At 31.8% G+C, this 25,580-nt stretch overlaps 2 protein-coding genes across 2 annotated transcripts in view; both read left to right on the top strand.

Moving 5' to 3' along the window:
* LOC125068278 (BMP and activin membrane-bound inhibitor homolog) overlaps window positions 1-11,977 on the top strand; it is a 57,301-nt gene extending 45,324 nt beyond the window's left edge. The window contains exons 3-5 of the mRNA XM_047677381.1: window positions 4,503-4,657; window positions 8,487-8,655; window positions 9,218-11,977. Coding sequence (XP_047533337.1) covers window positions 4,503-4,657; window positions 8,487-8,655; window positions 9,218-9,389 — 496 coding nt within the window. The 3' untranslated portion in view covers window positions 9,390-11,977. The remainder of the gene's footprint in view (window positions 1-4,502; window positions 4,658-8,486; window positions 8,656-9,217) is intronic.
* Window positions 11,978-16,193: 4,216 nt separating this feature from the next.
* Window positions 16,194-21,267, top strand: LOC125068539 (4-hydroxyphenylpyruvate dioxygenase-like). Its single transcript, XM_047677734.1, has 9 exons — window positions 16,194-16,351; window positions 16,833-16,934; window positions 17,500-17,712; window positions 18,127-18,227; window positions 18,663-18,767; window positions 19,301-19,388; window positions 19,938-20,060; window positions 20,456-20,695; window positions 21,174-21,267. The coding sequence occupies exons 1-9, from the start codon at window positions 16,265-16,267 to the stop codon at window positions 21,246-21,248; spliced, it is 1,134 nt and encodes a 377-aa protein (XP_047533690.1). The 5' UTR covers window positions 16,194-16,264; the 3' UTR covers window positions 21,249-21,267.
* The last annotated feature ends 4,313 nt before the right edge of the window (window positions 21,268-25,580 follow it).

Below are 25,580 nucleotides of genomic sequence, written 5' to 3'. Positions count from 1 at the left end.
TAAATTATTTTTTGTGTGTATTTTTGTAACATATCCCTTAAGACTTATCGCACTCATAAAATACGTTTGTGATGTTTGAGGGGGGATTAAATTAAACAATACTTATTTCATAATAAAGCGTACCTGAAAACATTCCCAAAGTATTGAGCTTTACTTTGAGAATCGTGGTGGTACGTACAAAATATTCATATGATATGTTAAGCATCAATATTTTTTAGTTAAAGCGTAAAGCGCTTTATAATATAATTAAAACATTAAGATCATAATCTTAAACTACATAAATTTAAATAACAAAAAAAAGAAGAGATAAAGATATATTTAAATAATTAATTAATTTAATTTATAAAAAGTTACAGAAATAAATTAATTGTAATTTTATATTCAAACATCGAATAATATAATATCTAAATATTATTTTGAGAAAACAAGCAATATAGAACAAAGAACTATTTAAGTTACACTAGAATTGTAACGCAAATCGCTTGAGTGAAACTGTTTTAGAAGTAACATTAACATATAAAAACACTTTGTTTAATGTTTTCCTTAAAACTTAGTATTTCACAGATAAACAATACCATAGTAAAAAATAAATAAATACTTTTTAATTAAGACAGTATTTAAAAATAGAATTCTTAGTTTCTTACGAAAACATTTTTTCTACTTGCTATATAGCAAAAGTCTTAAATCGAAGCTTATATTTTATTAGCATTCCAAAGTGAAATGACAGCATTTAATATCAAAACAACGTTGAGGTATTAAAATGTTTGATCAAATTTTTGGAATGGCCGTCGGTTTACCGCTTAGTTCCCACGAGAAAGGTCGTAACTATTCAAATGAGTTGGCTTGTGGATTGTGCCAGCTGCCACAGTGTTGCAAGGTTAACTGTCGGAATTAATGAGGATTTTATGAAGTGGAAGATAGACACCGGTAAAGATTGATCGGAGAGAAAACATTATAATGGGCCAAAACGCCAACGCGCAATTCAGTAATTATAATCATCGGTTTTGAATATTGTATTACAATTAAAAAAAAAAAAAACTTATTTGTATCTGATTCGAAATTCAAAATAATTTTTGTGATGATCATTTAAATTTTACACCGATTTTTCGCAATCTTGTCTTTTCTTCATGACTCCCAGTTAACAATGTCGAAATATTTCTTTTGCTCTTCGTACCACCAAAACTAAACCCTTAAGCACAGAACTAAAGTAAATTTAAGAAACGTTGCGAAACGTTTAGAATAACTTAGTCCGGATAAAAAAGAATACTAATCATTTGTATTCTCTGCTCATTCCACTTATTCGTCGGCGCTTTTGTGAATATTCCGCACACATTTTTCACGTTACGTACGTTTTGAACAAACATCAAGACCAAAATCCTAATCGATAAAGCTTATTAAAAAAAAAAAACATTTTCCCACGACCTCCTTTGTTTACATCAATTAATTCCTACGTTACAGAGTTACGGATATGAAACCTTTTTACATAAAAAAAATATGTTTTAATTTTTTGTTCCTTTTATTGTCTATGCAAGTTAAAGTTCAAAATACGATAATTAGATAAAGACTGTATTCATTATAAGTTAAAAGCTTAATTGCAAAAACAAACGACTATCAATCTTTTATACGATATTTGTTATCATTTATTTGTTGTGCAAGATTATTTACATACAGTGTAGGACAGTGCAGATATAATAATATGTATTTAATCAAGATATACCTTATTCAAGCAGTTTTAAATTTAACTACTGATTTCAAACTAGATTGCTAGATGAAACATCAATAAACTCCATAGTTATACTATTTTCTGGCGGTTAAACGTCGTAGACTCAGTAACTAAGTACAATTGGATAATTGTTCTTTGTTCTGCATGAAAATTTTTTAATACCCTTCATTCATCAAACTAAGTTCATAGTACATATGCGTTGTATTAGAAGTATAATATTACTTTTTTACCGAAAACATTTAAAGATTTCGAACGATTCGGCCTTATAGAATCTCATACGCCTGCTAAGGTCATAGAAAGATTGTTCCCTTTATACTAACTTGATTAAACTACGAAAGCGATCTAAATGACCTGCAAAATAAAGCCTCGCCACACCTTTACTATCACTCGACTGGATCGATTGCAAAATTACAGTGATGGGTATCTTGTTTCCCGAACATTTCCATTTGTGTTGTCCAAATGTGCCCTAGTCTTATTGGTCAGCGTTATTTCGTTATGTCACGCAACAGACACAAAATGTCTAACTGAAAAACGAAATTGTCAATTTACATTAAAGCTAACTATTATTACTAACTAGTAAGTTAAAAAAGGATCTAATATAACAGATAAATAATTGACGACGACGAGTTCGATTCCCGGCCGAGTCGATGTAGTAAAAGTTCATTAGTTTTCTATGTTGTCTTGGGTCTGGGTGTTTGTGGTACCGTCGTTACTTCTGATTTTCCACAACACAAGTGCTTTAGCTACTTACAATGAGATCAGATATGTGATGTTGTCCAATATTTATTTATTTATATTTATTTTATTTATAATCTGAATTTAGATCATATCGTGTCGCTAAATGCTAGTGGACTACAAACGTCAAGTCCAGATATATGTTGGAAATGAGTAATAGTGGAAGTAAATAGATAAAATCGTTATCGCATAATAGATAGATAGATAGAACCACGCCTACTAGGAAAATCTATCTTGTACATAAGAATAGTACTTTACTTATTTTATATGTCCACTAGAAACTCATCGAATTTGATATCGCTCAAGAAACAGAACGTGACTTAAGACGATTGACAATTAGTAGAGTTAATTTCTGAACTGAAGCTGAAAAGTTCTACATTATTAAGATATTGTTTAGAAGAGGAAGACTTCGTTACAAAAAATCTTTAATAAATATTTAAAGTGAACATGATTGGTATGGGCTTTTATTACACATTAGAATAATCCTTTTTGGATAAAGATACTTGGATTTAGACTCGGGTCCTAACGTAGGAATGATTAGGAACAATTGTAAATACTAAACATTGTTAATCTGGTTTATATGAAAATAGTTTCGGCGAGTTTTTGACTAAAAGGGTGTCAGAGTTGTAATATTGACGATTCAAAAATGATTTTTTTGCAAAGTTCACTTGAATTAAATAAATTTGGTTTGATTTAAAATTTACAATTTTAATATACATACGTCCAGTTTTACACAGGCTGGACGGCGTCGGCCGAGGTTCGCAAGTATAACATACAAGATGACATTTGCTTATTACAGTGCAATTTCGACACTATCCGATCGAATGTAAATTCGTTTCAATTCGTAACTGCCAATAAAAAGCCATTTGAAAGATAAACATTGCAATCAGTGTCCGTCTGGTTGGCATTTGAAGCGCCGCTTGCGCAAGGCAGCTGGTTAGATAGGATTGACATCGACGATTATTCAAAAGGCGATTATGTATTACTAATTTATTTAGCCTTCGTGTTGCTATGACATTAAAAATAAAATAAAAAAAATATTATATAATAAGTACTTAACCCGGGTAACGTTCTGTAAGTTTTTTGTACCAATTGTCATGGTGATTGGCGGTATAGAATTTATAAGTGATACAGCGCCATCTAACGACGAGTTATACCAAATGGTATAATATTAAAACCATCTCCATGAATAAAGCCATGTGCCGACTTTCATGAAGATCAGTCAAACTACTTTTTTATGATATAGGTTAGCGGATGAGCAAACGACCCACCTGATGGTAAGTGGTCATCGCCCATAGACATTGGCGCAGTACCTTGGCATTCCTGTTACAAATATTAATAATTCCTTATATTGCCAATGTTGACAATATTCCAATTTTACCAGCCCGCCAAACAATTACAACTAAAAGTTAAATATACTCATCGTTCATTGATTTAAAAGTAAAATTTACTAACAAAACGTTTGGATGTTTTTAATTTATATAAGTATGTAAAAATATTTTTAACCGCATGCGATAAATTAAAATTCAAGGTTCGATATGACGTCCAATATATTACATAATAAAAGCATGTATCTTATACGTACTGTACTCGTTATTATCAAGTGTCAACTTGAGTTTTCGATCCTACTTCGGGTTTAAAAAACTAGTCTGGCTAACAAATATATATACATAATTATATGTAAGAGAAAAACAATATTATATACGAGTTGTTGTTGAAGTCGATGTTGCCACTGTTGCAAATTTAATACTTGTATTTTTTATTGTATTTATCAATATTATTATTGATACTATTCTTTTGTGTTAATCGCAAATCACAATTAGGTATAAAGGTTCATGGTATTGAACTGAAAAATTGACAGACTGAATTTAATGCCATGTTTTATATATTATATAAAACCTTATTCGTGTAGAGTTTCGATGTGATGTAATGTAAGCATTATTTTGATGTAAGAGAAATACAATAATAATTAAAAAAAACTTGCGAAAAGAAGGATAGGATATATGGGGATAACTTTTATAAAACTACTTTTATTATTTTTCAGGAAACAAGAAGCGCTGTCTTACTGTCAGAATGCTCCGTCCCAGGGTGGCCCTCCTCCCAGGGAACACTCCCTCCTCTTATGCTGTTTCAAGGACCTCTGTAACCATGAAGACAGCCCTTTGGCCCGAGCGCGGCTTAATCTCACCAATGATTTAGGTAAATATTTCATTAGCATTAAAATGAAAACATCGTTCTGTAGATAAAAGATTTTATTTTGTTAATATTGTATAAACAAAAGTTATGAACAAAAGTACGTACCTACTAAGTTTAGTTAGAGTATCGTTCGTACATGCCTAGTTACATAACAGTACTTAGTTTCTTGGATAATGTCGTTTTCAATGTGTGAAGATGTTTAATCTATACTAATTATATATATTTAAGAGAGGTGAACTTAGTTTGTATAGGGGGTAATCTCAGGAACTAAGTAACAATATCTAAAAAAAATGTTCATAGAAATTTACATTATTCCTGAGTATATCTAGTTATGTTTATATCATATAATTTTCTTTATTAATAAATTGCAAGCGAAGCCGGAGCGGGTTACTAGTATAGTCATACTTATATTCAAAGAAAAAGTCCACAGACTTCCGTCCGTATTTATAATGAATACTGGCTGAACTGTATATGAGTTAGTGTAGTACAACGCCATCTAGCGGCAAATTGCAACAAACGTGATGATATAAATACCTGCTCCATGAGACAATACATATATACGTCCCTACTGTTATGATAGTCCTTAAGGCGGCGTCGGAAGTCTATAAATTAGATATACTAACCGGCATTTTTATATATAAGATTATATTAAATGGAAATCATATCAACTGCCGTGATATCAGATGTTAAATTGTCTGCCTGGTTGTTAATGTTGGTCTAGTGGATATATATAAATCCACAGATCCCGAGGTTCTGTGCTCAAACCAGACCGTTATAAAGTTATTGGGTGTTTCCATCCATTTACTTGGTGGTAGGACTTTGTGCAAGCCACTGTGCGGAACACAACAGTACACTGTATTGTTGTGTTCCGGTTAGAAGGGTGAGTGAGTCAGTGTAATCACAGGCACAAGGGACATAACATCTTAGTTCCCAAGTTTGGTGGCGCATAGGTGATGTAAGGAATGGTTAATATTCTTCAAGTCAGCGCCTTTGTCTATGGGCGGTGGTGACCACTTACCATCAGGTGGCCCATATGCTCGTCCGCCAATCAATGCCATAAAAAAATTGGAAAATCCTCAGTAACGACTTTGTATGGAAGTTGGAAGTGTGCACACTCCCACGCTTCGGAGAGCACGTTAAGTCGCCGGTCCTGCGCCTGAACTCTTTTCACTCAATACGGATTTGTCGCCCCATCATATTATGAGATTAGGTTAATAGACAGTGAACTTATGTTTACGCACACACTTGGGTCTCCCATGAGATTAGCCGCCGTGCCTGAAATTGGATTGTCGGATCTGGATGTTATCTCATCGGATATATTTTAAAATTTCAGTTTGTATACTTCTTAAATTTCCTCAATTTGCGTATCTTATAATACGTGTAGATTAGTAATGTTGCGGATGTTCACCCGTTAACACTTATGTGCCTACAAGCTGCGCCGCGACTTCGTGCGCGTTTGAATTTGAGTTATTTGAAAATTGCAGTGTGACTTTTATTTTTATTTTGTATATAAACCTAAAATAAAAGTAGCCAAAGTTACTCCTTATTACATCAGCTAACTTTCAGTGAAAGTCCCGTCAAAATCGGTCCAGCCGTTCCAGAGATTAGCTGGAACAAACAGACAGGCAGACAATTGAAAATTAAAAAACTGTTACTTAGGTATATGTACCGTGTATACATACATATGCATTTAGTAAAAAGCGGTTATTTAACTATTACAAACAGACACTCCAATTATTTTATATATATAGATGTGTTCGAGATAATATCATATAGTAATAATATCATTAGAACGGTATTAATTTCGAGCGCAAATAACTTAATTTGAATTATATTTTACACGCGTGACAAAAGTCTTCAATAACTAGAGTTCAACATACAATACACGCACTACTATAAAAATTATTTGAAGCGTAAATTCGAGATGTATCAATCAATTCGAACATTTCTGTGAAATAATAAAATGTTCAAGTTTATTTTACGACACTGTCAATAAAATAACCGTTTCCGAGAACAAAGATATTATTCTAAGCGGTCTCTTATCTAATGTAAATTGAACAGTGACTCAACCACAATTGTACTTCTTTAGAATAACTTTACAGATGTGTATGGAACTATTTAAAATCGCGGTCCCGCCTGCAATATTTATAATACGATTGATGATATCTGAATATATAATATAGATATGTATCAATTTTGTACTTATATCACAAATATATAAGATTACCCTTTTAAAATGTATTTGAAGTTGAAATATTGTATCATTTCATTTATTTAAATACTAACACATTTCGAATAGAAACACACAATTAAACCTCTATAGCGTATAAGTAATGTCAATATATTGAAACCTACTTGACCGAAATTCTGCCACGGCGTTGTCTCAAGGACCAACTGCGCAAGAGTTAATTTAATGCACAAGTGTGAGTTCAAATCGCAATCGCTATTTCCTCAATCATAATCCGAAGACAATCGGCAAAACAGCTTTACGTGCGTCCCGGAACATGGGACTGTATCGCTCCAACTTCCTGCCTCCACGACACTACAAGGAATTTACTGACACAAAACTCATCTTTTTATCGATCCCACCTGGATCCTCGATATCTGTAATCATATAAGCTGGCCACTAGACAATTGAGGTGGATCTAGTATTTTTAGGTACAAGTCTTATTCTCGGACAATACTTGTACGTTATGTAAAACGTAGCAACATCAGATCACGTCAATGAGTTCATTATTATACCATTTGGTATGTGGGTTACGATTACGAATTGTGGGTGACTGAAAAGGTACATTGATTGCGTTATTTTGTACTAAGTTTTCTTTTTTAATTAATATTAGGTAGCAATTGGTGTTACAATTATGTATGGAACGTTATTTATAATACTTTTATTTATTGTATGAAATTATGTATATGTTTTTAAGATTAGACGACCACAGATGCGTAATACCATACAATTTAATAATAGCATTACTGATATTTACTTGACATTAGTTTAACAATACAATTTTTATTATGTATTTACCGAACACAGATGCATTTCTTATTATAATCTGTTCTAATAATATAAAATCGAAAGCTACTCTTACGTATTTTTCGTTTCATTTGACGTTTCGATTGGGCTAAACTTTTTTATCCAATTCTAAATTCAATTTTAATTTTAAAAGCGACATCGTCAAGATTAAAATTATATTTATAGTTCTGTCATACAAATTCGCGGTGTCGTATAATTAATTGTTATATTAAACCCATTACACATTCGATCCTACAATGTCCGTCTGATTTCCGGCTACCGGCCCACACGATAGAGCATTTTGCAGATTCTAAGAACATGCGCATCGTAGGCATTTTATTATTATAATTCTGCTTAATATATCACTAACAACTATAAATGCATAATGTTATCAATGCATACATATTTAATTACCTGTCTTCTTAATTTGGTTAGCATATAATTTTTCAGTATAATATAAGACTTTGTAAGAAACTGTTTGTATTTGAAATGTTACATATAACATCGAATTAGGGACATAATCCAAATGATTACTTTTTCTTACTAATTGAGGGCATACGTTCAAACCTATGTATTTAGCTTATTTAAAAATGTAAAGATTAGTAAATTTATAAATGATAGGAATCCTTGGAAATAGAAGGATAGCGTTCAGACCATTTCATGTAGCAACATTTGTAACTTTTAATAAAAACCTTTCATTATAACCGATATTGTAATAATTTTTGCATGAAATTATATGTTGTATCTATTTTTGTAAATTTGGTCTATTCTCTATTCGAGTGCAATAAAGTTTTTATCTATATAAATATTTGCTTACAGAAGGCAGTGTGGCGAGTGAACGCGGTGCCTCCTATAACGGCGAGGTTTGGTTCAAAGCCGCGACCATTGCGGTGCCGGTTTGCGGCGCGCTCATACTTTTTCTACTAGTCGCGGTCGCCGTGCGGCTTCTACGAGCTGATGCATTACTACAGGCAGATAGGAAACTCAGGTACAATTCAGTTATTTATGTATATTTTATAGCTTGGCAAGTATGTCTGTATGTAGCTAGTCAATATTTATCTAGAATTTATTTCACTTGATAGTAGGGCTTATGCAAGCTCGTCATAAAGTCTTAGTTCCGAAGGTAGGTGGTGCGTTGGTGATATATGGATTTATTAATTAATGTCTATAGGCAGTGGTTGATCACTTACCATCGGGTAGCCCATTTGCCAGACCGCCTACCTATATGAAATAATTAAAAATAAATATATGGGATTTATTTTCTGTTTTTTTGTGTACTATCTATATGTGGAGCTTTACGTGATGATATGTTGTAGTTACTGGTATTTATTTATAGGTAAATACAATCACCCTTACTTAAATTCTCAAATCTTACCCGAAGGCATTTAAAACTAGTAATGGATGCACTACCAAAGGTGGTCTACCTTTGGTAGTGCGAACATTTTTCTTTTATTTATATTTTATTTCACTCCTTTAAGTTAAGTAGTGATTATACATTTATTATACATATAAAGCAAACTTTAGTAATTGTGTGATTAATTTATTTACAGGGGCGGGTACATATCTCCGTCGCAGCACAGCACAGACGACGTTAAGAAAGTATGGGTGGGCAACTCGTCCGCCCCTCTTCTAGTGACACCAGGCGGCTGTCTCGTCGCGGTGGAACGAGCCCAGCTAGTCGACATACCCCCCTGCCAACAGTTCTGTGATATACAACGATAGACTGCACTCAACGAGCGAGCAATCTCTTTAGCGCACTGTACCATGGTCTGACGGAATAGTGTTAGGTAAATCTAAGGCTTTAATGGGAAATATATTACATATCAGTGTTACAGGTTCAACAGAATTAGTAGTTACATAACGTCAACGATAGATGGCGTTGTAGATATAAAAATGTTTTGATGTTAAATAGAACAGTAACATGATTTTATGGGAAGTTTAAAATACAGTGGCGGATTTACACAGTTTCCAAACATAGACTATATTTTTTTTTCTCATCTGGGTGACCATAAAGTCAGTGTTAAGTGCCTAGTTTATTCTAATTTAAATTAAACAAAAAAGTTTATATATAATTTATATTGAAAGGGGAGGCTGAAATAAATTGGTAAGATATCTTGAAGATATTTCTGTGAAGTTTCAGAAATGTTTAAACCCATTACAAAATAAATTGATCCCTAAACTTGCGTAATTAAATCTGGCGTCCGAAACTCAGTCAAACAGATTGATGATTAATCCGCCACTGATGAAATATAAAGTATGTAAATTCGTTTCAAGTTTGAATCTTTTGAAAATTGATCTCAGTGTAGTGTCCGTCATTTCACGGTACAGCGCGCACGCATACCAAATCTACCACAATGTATATTTAACTGTTAATATTTTAAGCGCTTTGTGTTCCTCTTATTTGTAAATGTAATCAATTCGACTTTTAATATCTTGAAATAATTTAACGGCGACCGTAACATAAGTTACCAAAGTTTCGAGAACATTGTTTTGTGTGACACTTTTTTTTTTTTTTCTTATCCTCGGCTTTCTAGGCAATGAAAAACATATGAATTCTTATTTTAATAACATGTTAAAAAATGTCATACAAATCAACTTCTAATATACTATGGTATATTAAAATGGTTTAGCTATAATGGTCATATATTGGCTTATTTTAAGCATTATTTAATACATTTTAATATGACAAATGACAATATGACTTGATAGTTTTTATTTCTTTGCATTTAAAACACTAATCTGATATGTAAACTTTTTAATTGTAAGTATTGAATACACTTCTGTTAATTTCTTTGTAGCTGACAATATTGTATTTTTGTAAAATATAGTTAATATTAATTGTTTATGGTTTATAACTTTTTTTTTTTTGGAAAACACAAATGATTAGACAATATCTTGAGGTATACAAAATGGCCGACTGAGTAAGTTTTTATAGTCACTAATAAATTGACGGCGTCTGCGTTTGTAAATTATTGAATTATGGATATAATTAAAACATATTAATATAAATGATCCTGTGGTCTTTATGTATGTTCGCGGAATCTTAGAAACCACTGTAGGGATAATATTCTGTTTTCAGATTTGCGGAAAATACTAAAGGTATTCATACAATTTACAATTTTTTTTTTTCAAAGTAGTTAAGTCGGAAAAATGTGCCTTCTAAAACATTTCATATTTAAAGTTGTGCTAGAGAATGTAAGAACTTCTAAAGAAATATTCGCACCAATTCAAGGTCATTTGGCTGTTAATACAATTCGTATTTCTAGGACGGTCAGCAAATAAAATAACTCCTTCAGTTGCTAAATAAATTTTATTGAACTTCAAATTGCAAAGAAATAACGTTAATCTTTCGATCAATATTTAATGGCATTTTTATATAATAATAGCATATTGTTGTAATACTTGAAGTTTAAAAAATACAATACAATATGAATGTTTGATTTTGTTTATTCGATACTTATATTGTCTAATCATGAAATCGCTTGAAAACTGTAAATTAAAATTAAACAAATTTTAGGGAGATCATTGCGTCGTTTAAATTCTATACATCTTTGTAAATATTCGAAATTCCCAAACATTGTTACAATTAAAATCAACATCATTCAATATATATTTGAATAAAGAATATAAGATTCAAATAAAAATAATTCAACTGGCAACACTTATGAGGCTACACAGATTCCAAACGCGAACGCGCATAGATATATAAAATGTCACAATAATTATATAAAAACTATTTTTATAATCTGTAAATTATAACATTTGTAAATATAGTGCACTAAGTTACCTGTTACTGAGCGTTAATCGAGTCGAGATTTGAAAGTGAAATCCATTGGTAGAAATACTAGTCTTTATATCTGATCTTTTAACATTTATCTTAATTTACTTCAATGGATTTTACTTGTGGTCGAATGGTTAATCTAATGCAGAAATGCAATGATTGTATTTATTTTTTATAACTGATTAATTGATATATACATTTTGTAATGGTCTAATTTTTTATTTTTATTAAAACGATGTAATATGTTACTTGATTTTGTAAATATTAATTTCAGTTGTATATTTTATCTGGCAATACCTATTTCTGTGTAGGATTTTTTTTTTCTTAATTTAAAATCTAGGCAATGAACTCCTTTTTCGGCCATTATTCAGAAATTGACTTGATTAAGCTTCCTTGAGGTGCCTTACCTTTTTTATAAGTTTTATATAATATATAAGTGTTTTAATATATGTGCAAGTAAAATACTCCATAATGTTAATGAATATACCTGCGACTTTATGTAAATATGTATGATGTATAAAGAATAAATGAAATTATTTTATACACAAATGTTTTTTCTTAAAAATTTCCACGTGAGAATTAAAAAACGGAGTGAGTATATTATTATAATATAATAAAAAATAGCCAAACGTAATAGCTAATGTATTATAAAACAAAACACACATGACAGAAATTTCATTAACAATCTTCAAAAAAGCTTTTTTGGCATAACAATTTCGTACCATTGGCTAAATAAAAATCGAAAATCTATATAGTGTGTGACTCAGCGCATTATGTGGCCATTATCACATTTTTGTGACCTTCATTTTTGAGATGTAAAAAATCTGTCATCATCAAATCACCTTAGAAGAAAATGTCTAAGATGAGTATTTAATACATTAGTTTAGTATTAGTTTTTTACCACTAGTAAAAAACTTTTGTTTTAAAATTTGTAAAGAGCATTTCTTGTTAAACATATTATTTAGTTAACTTTTTGCATGTATGACAAATACCATGATTTCAGGCTAAAATCCTAATATTACTGAACAAGTATAGAGCCTTTGTTACTGTTGAATGAATTAGCTTTCTGATGGTGAAAGAATTAATAAATCAATGCAGTAATTCAAGTTTAACGATTACAAACAAACGAATCCTTATGCTATTCTAAACCGGGAAAGAAATGTGTCACTCTGAACTCTAAACCACCACAGCAGAAAAAATGATGTCCCTTGCTCTGTTAAAAACAAAAACTAAACTATTCCATGTAAATGTTTCCGTGATAAAAATACTACGTGCTATTCCAGACTATGATATATGTATCTCCGTGCAAAATTTCGTCTAGATTCGTTCAGCCGTTCTGGCGTGATTGAGTACAATATCCGATCAGCTTTCGAATTTTTAATATTAGCAAGATAAGATTAATATCGAATTCCATAAATACAACATTTATATGTGATAACTAGCCACGAGACGACGTTTTATGATTATTATTTATTAGAACATATATAATTTTTCATAGTTGTATTTTTAATTCTCGAGTAATAATAATAAATATATATTCTATTCCAAAAACGTAATCCAAATAAACAACATCGATATAATTGTCAAGCTTCAATAATATATGATATTCATTACGAATTTTCAAAATATTGGTGTTTTGAACGTCGACAAATCTGTTATCGGAAATTTAGAAGTCAAATTAAAATGGATATAAGTAGTTGAGTACAATAGTGTTATATTATAAATACGTACATATATATATATATGTATAAATTTATATATATATTAAACAAGAACTGTTCGTAGGGCACAATATAGCTATGCTATTTAGTTTGTTTTAATGCATTCCTCCTTCGATAGGAAGACATCTTAGTTATAACATTAGAAAGAAGAAACTCATCCGTGGGAAGACCGGACTAGCAGTTTGTTAATATAATAAAATTGTTCTTAATTTCTAATTCTATAGCACGAATTATTTATATTTTCATCTGACGTGATTCGATGAGTCGATAAACATGTATATTTGAGATGAAATTATTAATATCGAGAATTCTTACAAAACACTACCTATTTAAATATGTAGAGATGTTATCGCTTATCAACAGATCTTGAGGCATCAGATATTTGAATATATAATTTTTTTCTAAGATAAATATATTCTATGGTTTTATCTGTTATATCGATACAAAAATACAATTTTTTTTCTTTTTAAGATTTATATAATTGCTATAATTGCTATAAGTGCAAAATCGCTTACATTATTGGTAATCAAATCACTTACTTACTCGTAACGTAATAAGTAACTACAAAAGTCAAAATATATTTATAACCATTTTAAACCAATTCGACATTATACGGAATAAACAATAACAAAACTAAAAGATACATTTGCCAAACCTGTGTCTACGGTTGGAGGATCATTACAGATGTGACCATGTTTAATAAAATAGCTAGGTGAACTCAAACGGTCACCTAAGAGTAAGTGGGTACCTAAGAGTGGTGGGTATAGAAATATACATATACACCTGCCAGAAATGTTAACCCATGCGTCAACCAAAATAAGTAACCACAGGTACAAAGGACATAGCATCCTAGTTCCCAAGGTTGGTGGCGCATTGGCGATGTAAGGAATGGTTAATATTTCTTACAGTAATGGCACTGTCTATGGGCGGTGATGACCACTAACCATCAGGAGGCCCATTTGCTCGTTCACCTACCTTTATCATAAAAAATGATATGATGTCCCTTGTGCCTGTATTAACACCCTCCCTATTGACTGAGTATTGCAATTTGAATATGTGAATAAATGGTACCTTCTCAGACGGGCTTGCACAAAAACCACCTAGATACGCTCGTCTGTCCATATAAAAAATCATTATATTTACATTTGGTATATGTATGGTTGATACTGACTTAAAATTATATTATGCGTTAACGTTTTAGTATAAAATTATGAATAAATTAAATCATAATTAATGTGAAGATCAATATTAATAATATTTCAAAATTAATAACAGATCCGAAATAGAGATAAAATATTAATATAAATAGATACTTCCAGATAAATGATAGTATAGTTTGTTTAAGTTGATCGTACTGTGTCGTGTTTTTTTTTCATAACATTTTTTTAAACGGAAGGTAAATATTTTTATTTCAATTATTAATAACGGTAACGCCTTAATTCTTTTCGTGTCATTTATTTATCGTTCTAAATTACTAATTTTCTTTGAAAAGGATAAATTAATCTAATTCTAAACTATACTAATTTTAATTAAAAAAGGGCTTCAGCCCAGGGCCCCGTGGATTCAAGGGGCCCTGGGCCCCATTAAATTAAACAAGTTCGAGTCCTGCAATTAATCAAACCAATTCAATTAATTTAATTTAATTAGTCTACGTTCAGATATGTCTTAGGTGAGCCTCTAATTAGTTTTAGCCCAGGGCTTACGGCCCTAAGCTTACGGTACCGGATCTGATGGGTACATATGTCATTATTTCAAGCACTACTATTACTAATCGTTAAACTTTAATTTGCCGATGCAAAATAGAGTTTCATATTAAGTAGTAAAATAACTTATAATTAAATGGAGCTGCATTACGTGTAGGCGTCCTTGTTTAGAACTACGACTCTATCACAAAACTAACCTCTTGATGATATGATATCTATTACAAGAAAATAATAAATATTTTTTTCATTCCGTAAAAAAGCTTTTGTTCCGATAAATATAAACTATTACTGTAAAGGCACATTTTGTATTAATTATACTTTGACGATTTTATTTAATCTGATATGTATTTATTGATTAAATAAGAAAATACATAGAAAGTGCACTAGTTTTTGCGAACACTCTTTCACAATAAGACATCTCATGACTCTGTCTCCAAAATGGCCGCCAAATAACAAATGCCACGTTGGCCGAAATCTGTCATGTGCATTTATTCTTTATTGACGGAAAATTTCACGCAAATCAACAATGGCTACACGAAGTTCCATGTATATGATCGATAACTAACGAGCAGTATTACTTTTAATTGAGATTAATGTTTTTTATAAGCTTGTAATTCGGAGATTTTAATAGACTTCATGATCGTTGTTTCTTGATATTTTGTATATTTTATACGATATAATACGAAAGATTAGAATGTCATAGATTTTTACAAATACGTTTTGCATGAAAGTTTTGTTAAGTTCATCGATGAAATCAGAAAATGCCTCAAAATTTTATTTTTTAAAAAATATCAGAATTAAAAATTTACACTTATTTTTAAAAGTAGGATATATTGCAATTATGACTTTAGTAGACGTTTAATTTATAATACTGAACTTGTTTTTATTAAAGTAGTTTATTTATCCAGTCGCTTTTAAGCTCTGCAATGTTGCCTCTCATTTGTATTCACGAAACGCATCGAAACAAACAAGTAAGCGTAAGGCTCGGTGGTTATATTACTTAATTATAGCTTAGAAACAACATAAAGTCTGTTACCTTACGAATAAATAACGCATTTATGTTCCATTGCTAAACGAGTTAAACGAAAAAGAAATAAAAAAGCATTTTCAAATGTTAGTGATGACAATAAATCCATAAAAATAAAATCAAATTTTATTGTTATGACAAATAAAAATCTTTACTCATATTACAAATACGAAAGTAACTCTGTCTGTTCCTTCTTCACGGCCAAACCACAGAACTGAATTTGAAGTAATTCGGTACGAAGCAAGCTTGGGTCTCAAGGAAGGCCTAGGTATTTGGTATAAAAAATATCCTCGCTCTCCTATACGCGGTCGAAGCCGCACCCGAAAACTTCTATTAAATAATTATTATTCATTTTTCAGTGCAAAATGACAAAAGCAGACGTCATTAAAGCAAATACTGGCAAAGTGTTAAATTTCGACCATCTTACGTTTTGGGTGGCGAATGCGAAAACGGTAATTTAAAAAAATATATTTTTTAAGTTTTACTACCACAACCAATGTCATAATTAATTAATTATAAAGGTTTGTATGCCGACGCAGAAATCGTTGTCCCAGGGAATAAAATGATACTTGCAAAATGCAGTTTTTAGTAAAAATAAAAGTCATGTTTTTGTCGATATATCGACGTTGACTGAACTGAACGTAGACAGATATTAGCTTTGAAGAATGTTAATTTTACATATCCAATGTTTTAGTGAAACATGCCAGAGATATAAAACATTTATTTGATGCACTATTTTGCAAGAATGTTGGCAAAAGCTGTTTACTGTTGTTGGTTAATGTTTTACATACACTTTCACATTCCTTATATACTTAACACGATTTTATATAATACGAGTATATAATATATTTCGTGAAGAGGAATTGTATTTCTAGATAATTAATAATGTACATATAATATATTAAATATATAATCGTATTCTTTTTATTTCAGGCGTCTAGTTACTTTGTCACCCGTTTCGGATTTAAGCCTTTAGCTTTCAAAGATTCGTCAGAAGACAGACCTGTCGTTTCCTATGCCGTTCAACAAAATAAGGTACGTTTATATTCATAATATGGAGTGGATTGTGAAAGAAAATAATAAAAATATATAATTAATGAATACTTAGTGGTAAGGCTTCGTGCTAACCCAACTATGGTTATTCTATTCTACCGCGAAACAGAAACAATTTACATTGTTTTGTTTTGGTTTAAAGGGTGAGTAAGCCAGTGTAACTACGACATAAAAAAAATAGAGTCTAAAAAGTTGACAAAGCTCTTAGAAATACGAAACGTCTACCCTTTTTTAATAGCAAATGATTGAATACAGGTTTTTGCTTTGAAGATTTTATTACTAATGAAGCTTTACATTTTAAATTTAAATTAAATTTGAAATTCCATTTGATATATTTTATTTTCAACGAAATTCTGCCACATGTGTATTCCGCCAACCGGCATTGGAGCAGCGTGGTGGAATATGCTCCAAACCTTCTCCTCAAAGGGAGAGGAGGCCTTTATCCCAGCAGTGGGACATTTACGGGCTGCTAATGCTAATATTTTATTAGTAGCCTAGCGGACGTTTGCAGATATATTTTACCATATTTAAACTACCTTTTTTCCAGATAATAATTATATTTGAATCACCTCTTTCAAACAAGAGTGAGATCACAAAAGATTTAGCCGATCACGGAGATTTCGTTAAAGACGTAGCATTCGAAGTATCTGATCTGGACGCCATTGTGCAAAAGGCAAGGAGAGGAGGCGCCGTTGTTGTCAAAGATGTTACCGAGGAGAATGATAAAAATGGAATTATACGATATGCAGTTTTAAAAACGGTAAGACGCCAACGAATTAGCGTTGTTTTTGTATCAAATCTATATCACGTTACATTATGTGCTAAGTTTATATTCCTTCAATAAAAAACAATCTTTATAGGTCAATGACATTGGTGATATATAATTCTTTGGTTTTTAATGGTGGTCATTAAATAGACATGTCTATTAACCGTCTGCTTTTATATTATTCTATTTGGGTTATTTGATAACACACTTGGGTGTTTGATTACAAAATCAAAATAATCAATTTATCAGATCTTTTTTTTTGGAATTTTTGAACTGATTATTGAAGTTCGAAGAGTTAAGTTAAAAGTTTACGCTGCTTCTAAAATCCTTCTGGGTAATAACATGTGTAGCTAACATCTATCGCACAAAATACGCATTAATTTGTATGAATTGTGTTATATCTTTCAGTACGGTGATAATACTCACACCCTAATTGACAGATCCAAGTACAATGGACTGCTGTTCCCCGGATACCAAGCGCTTGAAGACGATCCATTGAATGAGCTATTGTAAGACATTTTAAGATTGTTTAAGTCTGTACTTTTATATTTTATGAATGTATTTTTATATTTAATAAATTATCAATAAATAAGTGAAATTTATATTGGCAATTATAAAACTTAATTAAAAATAGTGTGATAATTATTCAAGTACTTTCTGACTTACGTAGCAACATAATAATTATTAATTCATTCATAATTAATAATTTCTAATCATTGATTATTTTTAATACATATTGCGCAATGTGATAATGCATGGTGAGACTACCTGTAAGTAGTAGAACTTTTGCCTTGATAATTTTGAAATGTATTTATTTTTTATGTGATATTGTATCTAGCGTTGGTTGTCCTACTGAAAATAAAATAAAATAAAAAACAAAAATGTCAAGAAGACTGGCATAAGCGCTATTAAGTGGAAACTATAAAAGTGTATCTTTTTTTCAGGCCTGAAACTAATTTGAATTTTGTAGATCATGTGGAAGGTAATATGGCTGATGGAACACTTGAGGATTCAGTGACATGGTATGAGAAGAACCTGAATATGCACAGGTAATTAAAATATCAAATTTGTTCCTACAGTATAAAAAAAGTTTGTGTTTTCATACAAATAGAAATGCCGCTTGTTAGACCAATACTCCAAATTTAAAGAGGGTGAAACAGCAAAAGGCACCTACTTAATTAATAATATTATATGCTTGCGTCACTTTTATGTAGATTGGTGTAATAGTTTCTCCAGATACAAAGTAACGTATCCTCATTTATTAGTAAAGATAAAAGTTATAAAATATATATTTATGTCGAGGATCGAGCAACGCCATTTGCTAATACGATCAAAAACGATGTCTCGGTGTTGCTAGTTAATAAATTCTCGATATCGAAATGTCAAGTGGACTATTGGATGGAATCCATTTTGCGAAACGTCAACACTGCATTTTTGATGCGTAAAATAAGATACTGAGAAATCCGTTAACGGGTTTATTTGAGCATCGAGTAATAGAGGAAGAGCGATCTGAGCCCGAACGTGCGGAGGATGCGACATATATATATATACACTATTTTTAAAATGTACAAATTATTTTTAGGTTCTGGTGCGTGGACTACAGCCACGACTTAGTGCCGTATTCTTGTATTAACTCGGCTTCTGTTATCAATCAGACGGAAACTGTGCTTGTAAGTATTTCTGTTTCGACACAGACGCCCACCTCTTTTTGAGGTTTATTCATATTCTGTTATTTCACTCCATTAACGACTTCAAAACTATACATGTAAATTTCCCACAGCTGGGCTAAGGCCTCCTTTCGCTTTGAGGAGAAGGTTTAGAGCATATTCCACCATGCTGCTCCAATGCGGGTTGGTGGATACATATGTGGCAGAATTTCGTTGAAATTAGACACAAACAGGTTTCCTTGCGATGTTTTCCTTCACCGCCGAGCACAAGATGAATTATAGACACAAATTAAGCAGATAAAAATTCAGTGGTGCTTCCCTGGGTAACCCGTAATCATCGGTTAAGATACACGCATTCTAACCGGTGGGCCATCTTGGCGCTTTGAAATCCTATTTACATAAATACCCCTTGAATCCGTATTACATGCGGTGTTTATACTTAGCTTATCATTTTGTTTTAATACTTTATAATTCTGAAACTGTCAAAGTTGTATACAAATCTTATAAGTTGTTGGCAAACATACTTATTAAATAAAAAAAAAAAAATTATAGCTTTCGCTAAATGAAGCTGCGAAAGGTATCCGGCCTACGAGCAAAGCTTCGGAATTTGTGAAGGCTCTAGGCACGTCGGGAGTCGAACACATTGCGCTTTACACGGATGACATAGTCTCTACCGTAAGTATTAAAATAATAAACTACAGTTCTTTTCGTTTCCCAAAATTCGAATTATCAAATCTTCCTATGACACCTACACTATAATTACTCCGTAATTTTGACTTTGCGAACTTAAAGCGACTGGTGCAGCTCATTCTTGTGCTGGTCGTCTTCGCGTTTGGACTCCACTTCCACTTACCATCAGGTGGAGTGGAGTCAAAAGTCTACCCGAATAGTATTAAAAAAGTGCTTATTTACATTAGGTACATTAAATATTCTATACATATAAACTATATTCCACGCATGTGGGTGGATTTTTATTTTTTTTAATTTGTTGTTAAAAAACAAAGCTTTTGAGAGTGTATTTATAACTAACCTAACCATTCTTCTGTATTAATATACTGAATTATTCTCAGATGAAGAGCTTGAAGTCACGTGGCGCCGACATCCTGTCCTGGCCGTCTACTTATTACGACCTGATAAAGGAGAAACTCAAGGATAGTCCTGTTAACGTAGCAGAGAGCGTTGAAGAATTGAAAGAGCTGAACATTTTGATCGACTTTGACGAGAGAGGTTACATGTTGCAAGCCTTCACCAAGCACTTGCAAGTCCGTCCCACTTTATTCATTGAGATAATACAAAGAAGGAACCACAGGGTGAGCTAAAATTAAACTATTATTAATAATATTAAATTAGCATTATAAATAGTTGAATGATGGTCCAGTGGTGACAAGATGTGACTATTAACCGATGATTCTGAGTTCAAGTGCTTAATTTCATTTATAATTCATGTCGTACTTGGCGATGAAGAAAATAATCCTGAGTAAAAACTTCACGCTATGGATGAGAATCTACCATTTGTGCCCATCAACCCGTAAAGGAGCAGCGTGGTGGAGTGGATTCCAAACCTTATCCTCAAAAGGACTTTTCCCAACCTTGGAACCTTAACTAACTGTTGCTGAATTATAATTAATACACTTTAACTTTCCCTTACGTATGTTATTTTGAGTTTAAATTACGATATTTATTTATTAAATTCGTCCAATGTTTTGAGTTTAGACTTGTGGCTGTCATGATAACGAGCTGTGTGGAAAATCCGCGGGCTATTTTGTAACATTTTATTTTTAATTTTAGGGTTTCGGGGCTATGAACTACAAATGGGTTTTCGAGGCTATTGAGCGCATAGACAACAAGGAAGCAGACAACTAAAAAACGCAGATAATATAATTAAATAGAAATACGTCAACTTGTATTGTTGGTCTATCTGAATGAGTGAATGAATTTTAACTGAAGATAGCGTGTTTAATCCGGGCAAACCGCTCTAATTTTGTACGTAGTATTAAAATAATGAATTACATCGAGAAAAACAGCATAATCGTTGATTACAAATACGAAAACTTTGTTTATATTACAATTATAATATATTTATATTATTATTTCATGTAGAACATAGTATCAAATTTATATATATATATATATATATGGTGCTGGTATTTTTGTACCTACTTATCATAAAATAGGTATATTATCTAAGTAAATAGTGTAAACGTTATTAATAAAAGATATAATACTTTTAATTGTTTTATTTGATAATGTAAAAAGCGAACATTGCTATTATGTTATGAATGGTAAGCGGTCACCACTCTCCATGGAGTTAATTTTTTAACATAGCTGTACATCGCCAATGCACCCCCGATTTTGAGAACTGAGATGTTAAGTCACTTGTGCCTGTTCTTACATTGGCTCACTCACCTGGCCTCAAACTGAAACCCAACAATACTAAGTATTGCTCCTGGGCAGTAGGATATTTGATGAGTGGGTGGTAACTACCCAAAAGTGCTTGCACAAAGCCCTTCCACCGAGTTGAATTAAATTAAATTAGGATTAATCCAATGAAAATATAATCACTCCATTTTAAGTAACTTAGAACTTAGTATTATATAGTAGTATTGTTACTTAGCATATTGACTTATTTATTCTTCATATAACACTGAAACAACAATATTACAAGAATATAATTTATACAACTTGACAGCTGACGTCATTAAAAAAGCAATGGAAAAATATTTTATAGATGTACGAATCATTGAGCAACATCTTCTACTAATACAAGCGAAACAATCTTGTTTTTAGAACCTCGATTCGATTCAAACTTCGCAGTTGGTCATCATGGATATAGCAGATATCTCATATCATAAAAAGCAAAAAGAAATCGATAAGAGATTAATTCATATACGATTATAATTTGGAACAAGAACCATAGTTCTTGAGTCATGAAATTCTTTCATAAACATATTATGCAAAAAAACAAACTACATTAATTCATCAGCCTACTGCTGTCCACTGCTGGACATGGGCCTCCCCTAGAGCGCGCCACGTTGCTCGGTCTTCTGCTTCCCTCATCCAGCTTCTACCGGCGATCCTGCGAATGTCTACGCTTACCGAGACGCGGTCTCCACTTTAGAACTCGTCTGATCCAGCGGCCATCGGTCCTAAGACAGATATGGCCAGCCCACTGCCACTTCAGCTTGCTGATTCTCCGAGCTGTGCCCGTTACTTTGGTTCTCTCACGGATAGCCTCATTTCTGATTTTATCCGCGAATGAGACACCTAACATTAATATTTAAATTAAATATATTACAAAAAGTTGTGCAATAATCTAAGATAAATATATATTATTATAAGTATATACATTTTAAATATCTAATAAAGTCAACAATCAGGTTATTTTTATTGACTATTTCACGTGGGGTAGAGACGCTACCCTTTATTAACTTAAAATTAAAACATTATATTTCCTTTAATTAACATTTTTCATTTTAATAAATAAATTCTTCGACTAAACTAAATCGACCTTTCACAATAATCGATTAATTATAATAGTTCATATCGTATCAATAGAGTTATTCTGTAAGATAAAACTCGAAAATGACCGCAGAACACAATCGTGAAACGTCAATAGTGATACGCGACTTTAGAAACTTTAGTAGTAAGTCTTATTGAGCAAATTTATTATTCATGAGTATTAGTTTTGAAATATCGCACAGCTCAGTAAAGTCCTTCTCTGCTCTTTACGGAAGATATTTGGACTTCGTTCCACTTTGTTGCTCTAGTGCCGTTTGATTTTGTTATGATATATAACAATAATAATGTCAATGATTATGCAGTATTATAATACTTATTTATTCTGCTAAAATTCCCACGCAATATTTTTTTATCAAAGTCATGTAAATGCTGAAATTGTATCAACGACAGTCGTGCACTAAAATTGACAAATAAAGAAATGATTTCAAATGTTTTATTTGACAATGTATGTAGTTATTATTGTTTTTTTTTTTTAATAATTAATCACATCTAATAATAAATTTTAGGCAGCTGACGATATAATATGGCAAAGATCATGTATTAAATAAAACTGTTTACACTTTATCATCAGTTTTGTATTTACAAAACAAACATATTTATTTGTTTATTTTCTACCAAATAAGTTTACACGACTTATTGTTTTTCTTGTTTGTTAAAGGCTTAATAAACAATAATGTTATATGTTTGTATTATACAAACATCAGATTAAATTAAAGCTACGCTTCCCCGTTTCTGTGCTGACATTCCGACGTGTTTACCTCGTACAATCTCCGGGAGAAATTAGCATACTGTTTTTAGTCGCGTTGGTGCTGCGCAGGTTGTGTTGAAAATATTGTGTAAACAACTGTTGTTTGTATAAATGGAATATTCATTTCTGTAATTATATATCTATTAATTTAGCAATTGTTTTAAATTTTCTAGATATCACATTTGAGAAAATACCATCAATTTAGTTATTATGATGAAACATGACTATGGTACCCTCAATGACTTTTAACGTTACTGTAATGAATCCAGTAAAAGATACAGACTTGCTTTACACATATCATGTTCGAAATTTAAAACAAATAACGCCATTGAACAATTATACTATATTGATCACGGCAAGATTATAAAAAACGATTTACGAAAGGATTCACGAAAAATATCTATTTAAAAAAAAACCACAATATTCATTGGAAATATCAATCTCTCTAGAGGTGTCAATGATGCAGCGCGCATGCAAAACGATAGCATTCATAAATTTTATATATGACCTATTTTTGTAGTAACCTACGTGGACAAATAAATAAAATCAAATAGTCACTCAGTCATGTAGATTGATTTAAATTATAAGAATATAAACTCAATTTAAAAATACGTGTTTTTTACTATTATATTGTTTATGGATTTTGTATAAATATATAAATAGTTACGTAAAGGAGGCTCGTCTATAACCGGTCAATCACTAACCTGAACGACACAACATGTTGCAAGCCTCGGTCCACATGAAAGCCACAATATAAGAAGTTATTTTTTTAATAAATTTATAACATAGCATAAGGATACCCCATACTCTTCCTCTTAGAAAATACTCTTTACATTTATGTTACGGATACTGTAAAGAATTAAGTTAAATCCCATTCACATAATATGTGGTATCTAAATTATTTTTTGTACGCTAGACGACGCAAGCTGTTTGTTAAAAGGAACAATTGATAAAGTAATAAGATTTAAAATGTCTTTTTCACCACCACCTAATAATAAGAAGTCTCATATTACCAAAACCTTAGTGAGTTAAAACCTTAACTAAGATGTTATATCTCTTGTGCATGTAGTTACCCTGACTCACCGACCTTTCAAACCATAGTACAACACTACTAACACTTAGTATTGCTGTTCGGCGGTAGAGTATATGATGAGTGGGTGGTATATACCCAGAAGTAGCTTGGACAAAGCTCTACTACCTAGTAAAGTAGCTTTAAACGAGCACCTTTATCTCGTATCAAGTACTAAACTTGTACCTTCTGATAGTTCCTGTACTCTTGGTTAAGGCCAGAAATCCCTTTAGATTTTTTTTTTTACATATTTCGAAAGTATAATGAAAATGAAAGTATATTTAGTCAGTAACTAAATGAAAAGCGAAATAATGAATATTTGCGGAGTTATCGAATATAGCCGGGCGCTCGAACGGTTAGAGGCGGAGCAACCTTCACATCACAATGCTCCCTTATTTACCATTTTTTGACCAGGCAGATGTTTGATGAAACGGTAGGTATACGGAACGAAACGTTGCCCGAAAAACAGATTCAGTTTCGCTTGAAATTTTGTCACGAACGGTTGAGTTCACCAAAGTAAAATGCCAAACTATCCGAAAGGAACTCGAGGCAATATAGCTCGAAAATGTACGAGGAAAAGAAGATTTCGAGGAAATCAGTTTACTGATGCGAGCGGGGAGAATTTCGGGCCGAGTACAAGTGACGAAATAAGTGCAAGTGCTAAGAAACTCAAGTCTGCGTGCATAGAGGATGTACGAACAAATCCTTTACACGCATACAGAATTATTGAGTTTTTAATCTTTGAGATGGATCGCCGTCGCTGTAGACTTCAACAATCTATCGATGTGTTTATCGAAAAGTAATAATATTAAACATTGTCTACACTAACACTTCTAGAATATATGCACAAAATTAATTC

The sequence above is a fragment of the Vanessa atalanta genome, chromosome 13 (genome assembly GCF_905147765.1).
Source record: "Vanessa atalanta chromosome 13, ilVanAtal1.2, whole genome shotgun sequence".
Lineage (NCBI taxonomy): Eukaryota > Metazoa > Arthropoda > Insecta > Lepidoptera > Nymphalidae > Vanessa > Vanessa atalanta.
This window is presented reverse-complemented; position numbering and strand designations above follow the sequence as displayed.

Coding starts and splice junctions, on each gene's coding strand:
- LOC125068539 (XM_047677734.1), top strand. CDS start 16,265: ATGACAAAAGCAGACGTCATTAAAGCAAATACTGGCAAAGTGTTAAAT. Junction 18,228..18,662: donor GATCCATTGAATGAGCTATT/GTAAGACATTTT, acceptor TCTTTTTTTCAG/GCCTGAAACTAATTTGAATT. Junction 18,768..19,300: donor AAGAACCTGAATATGCACAG/GTAATTAAAATA, acceptor AATTATTTTTAG/GTTCTGGTGCGTGGACTACA.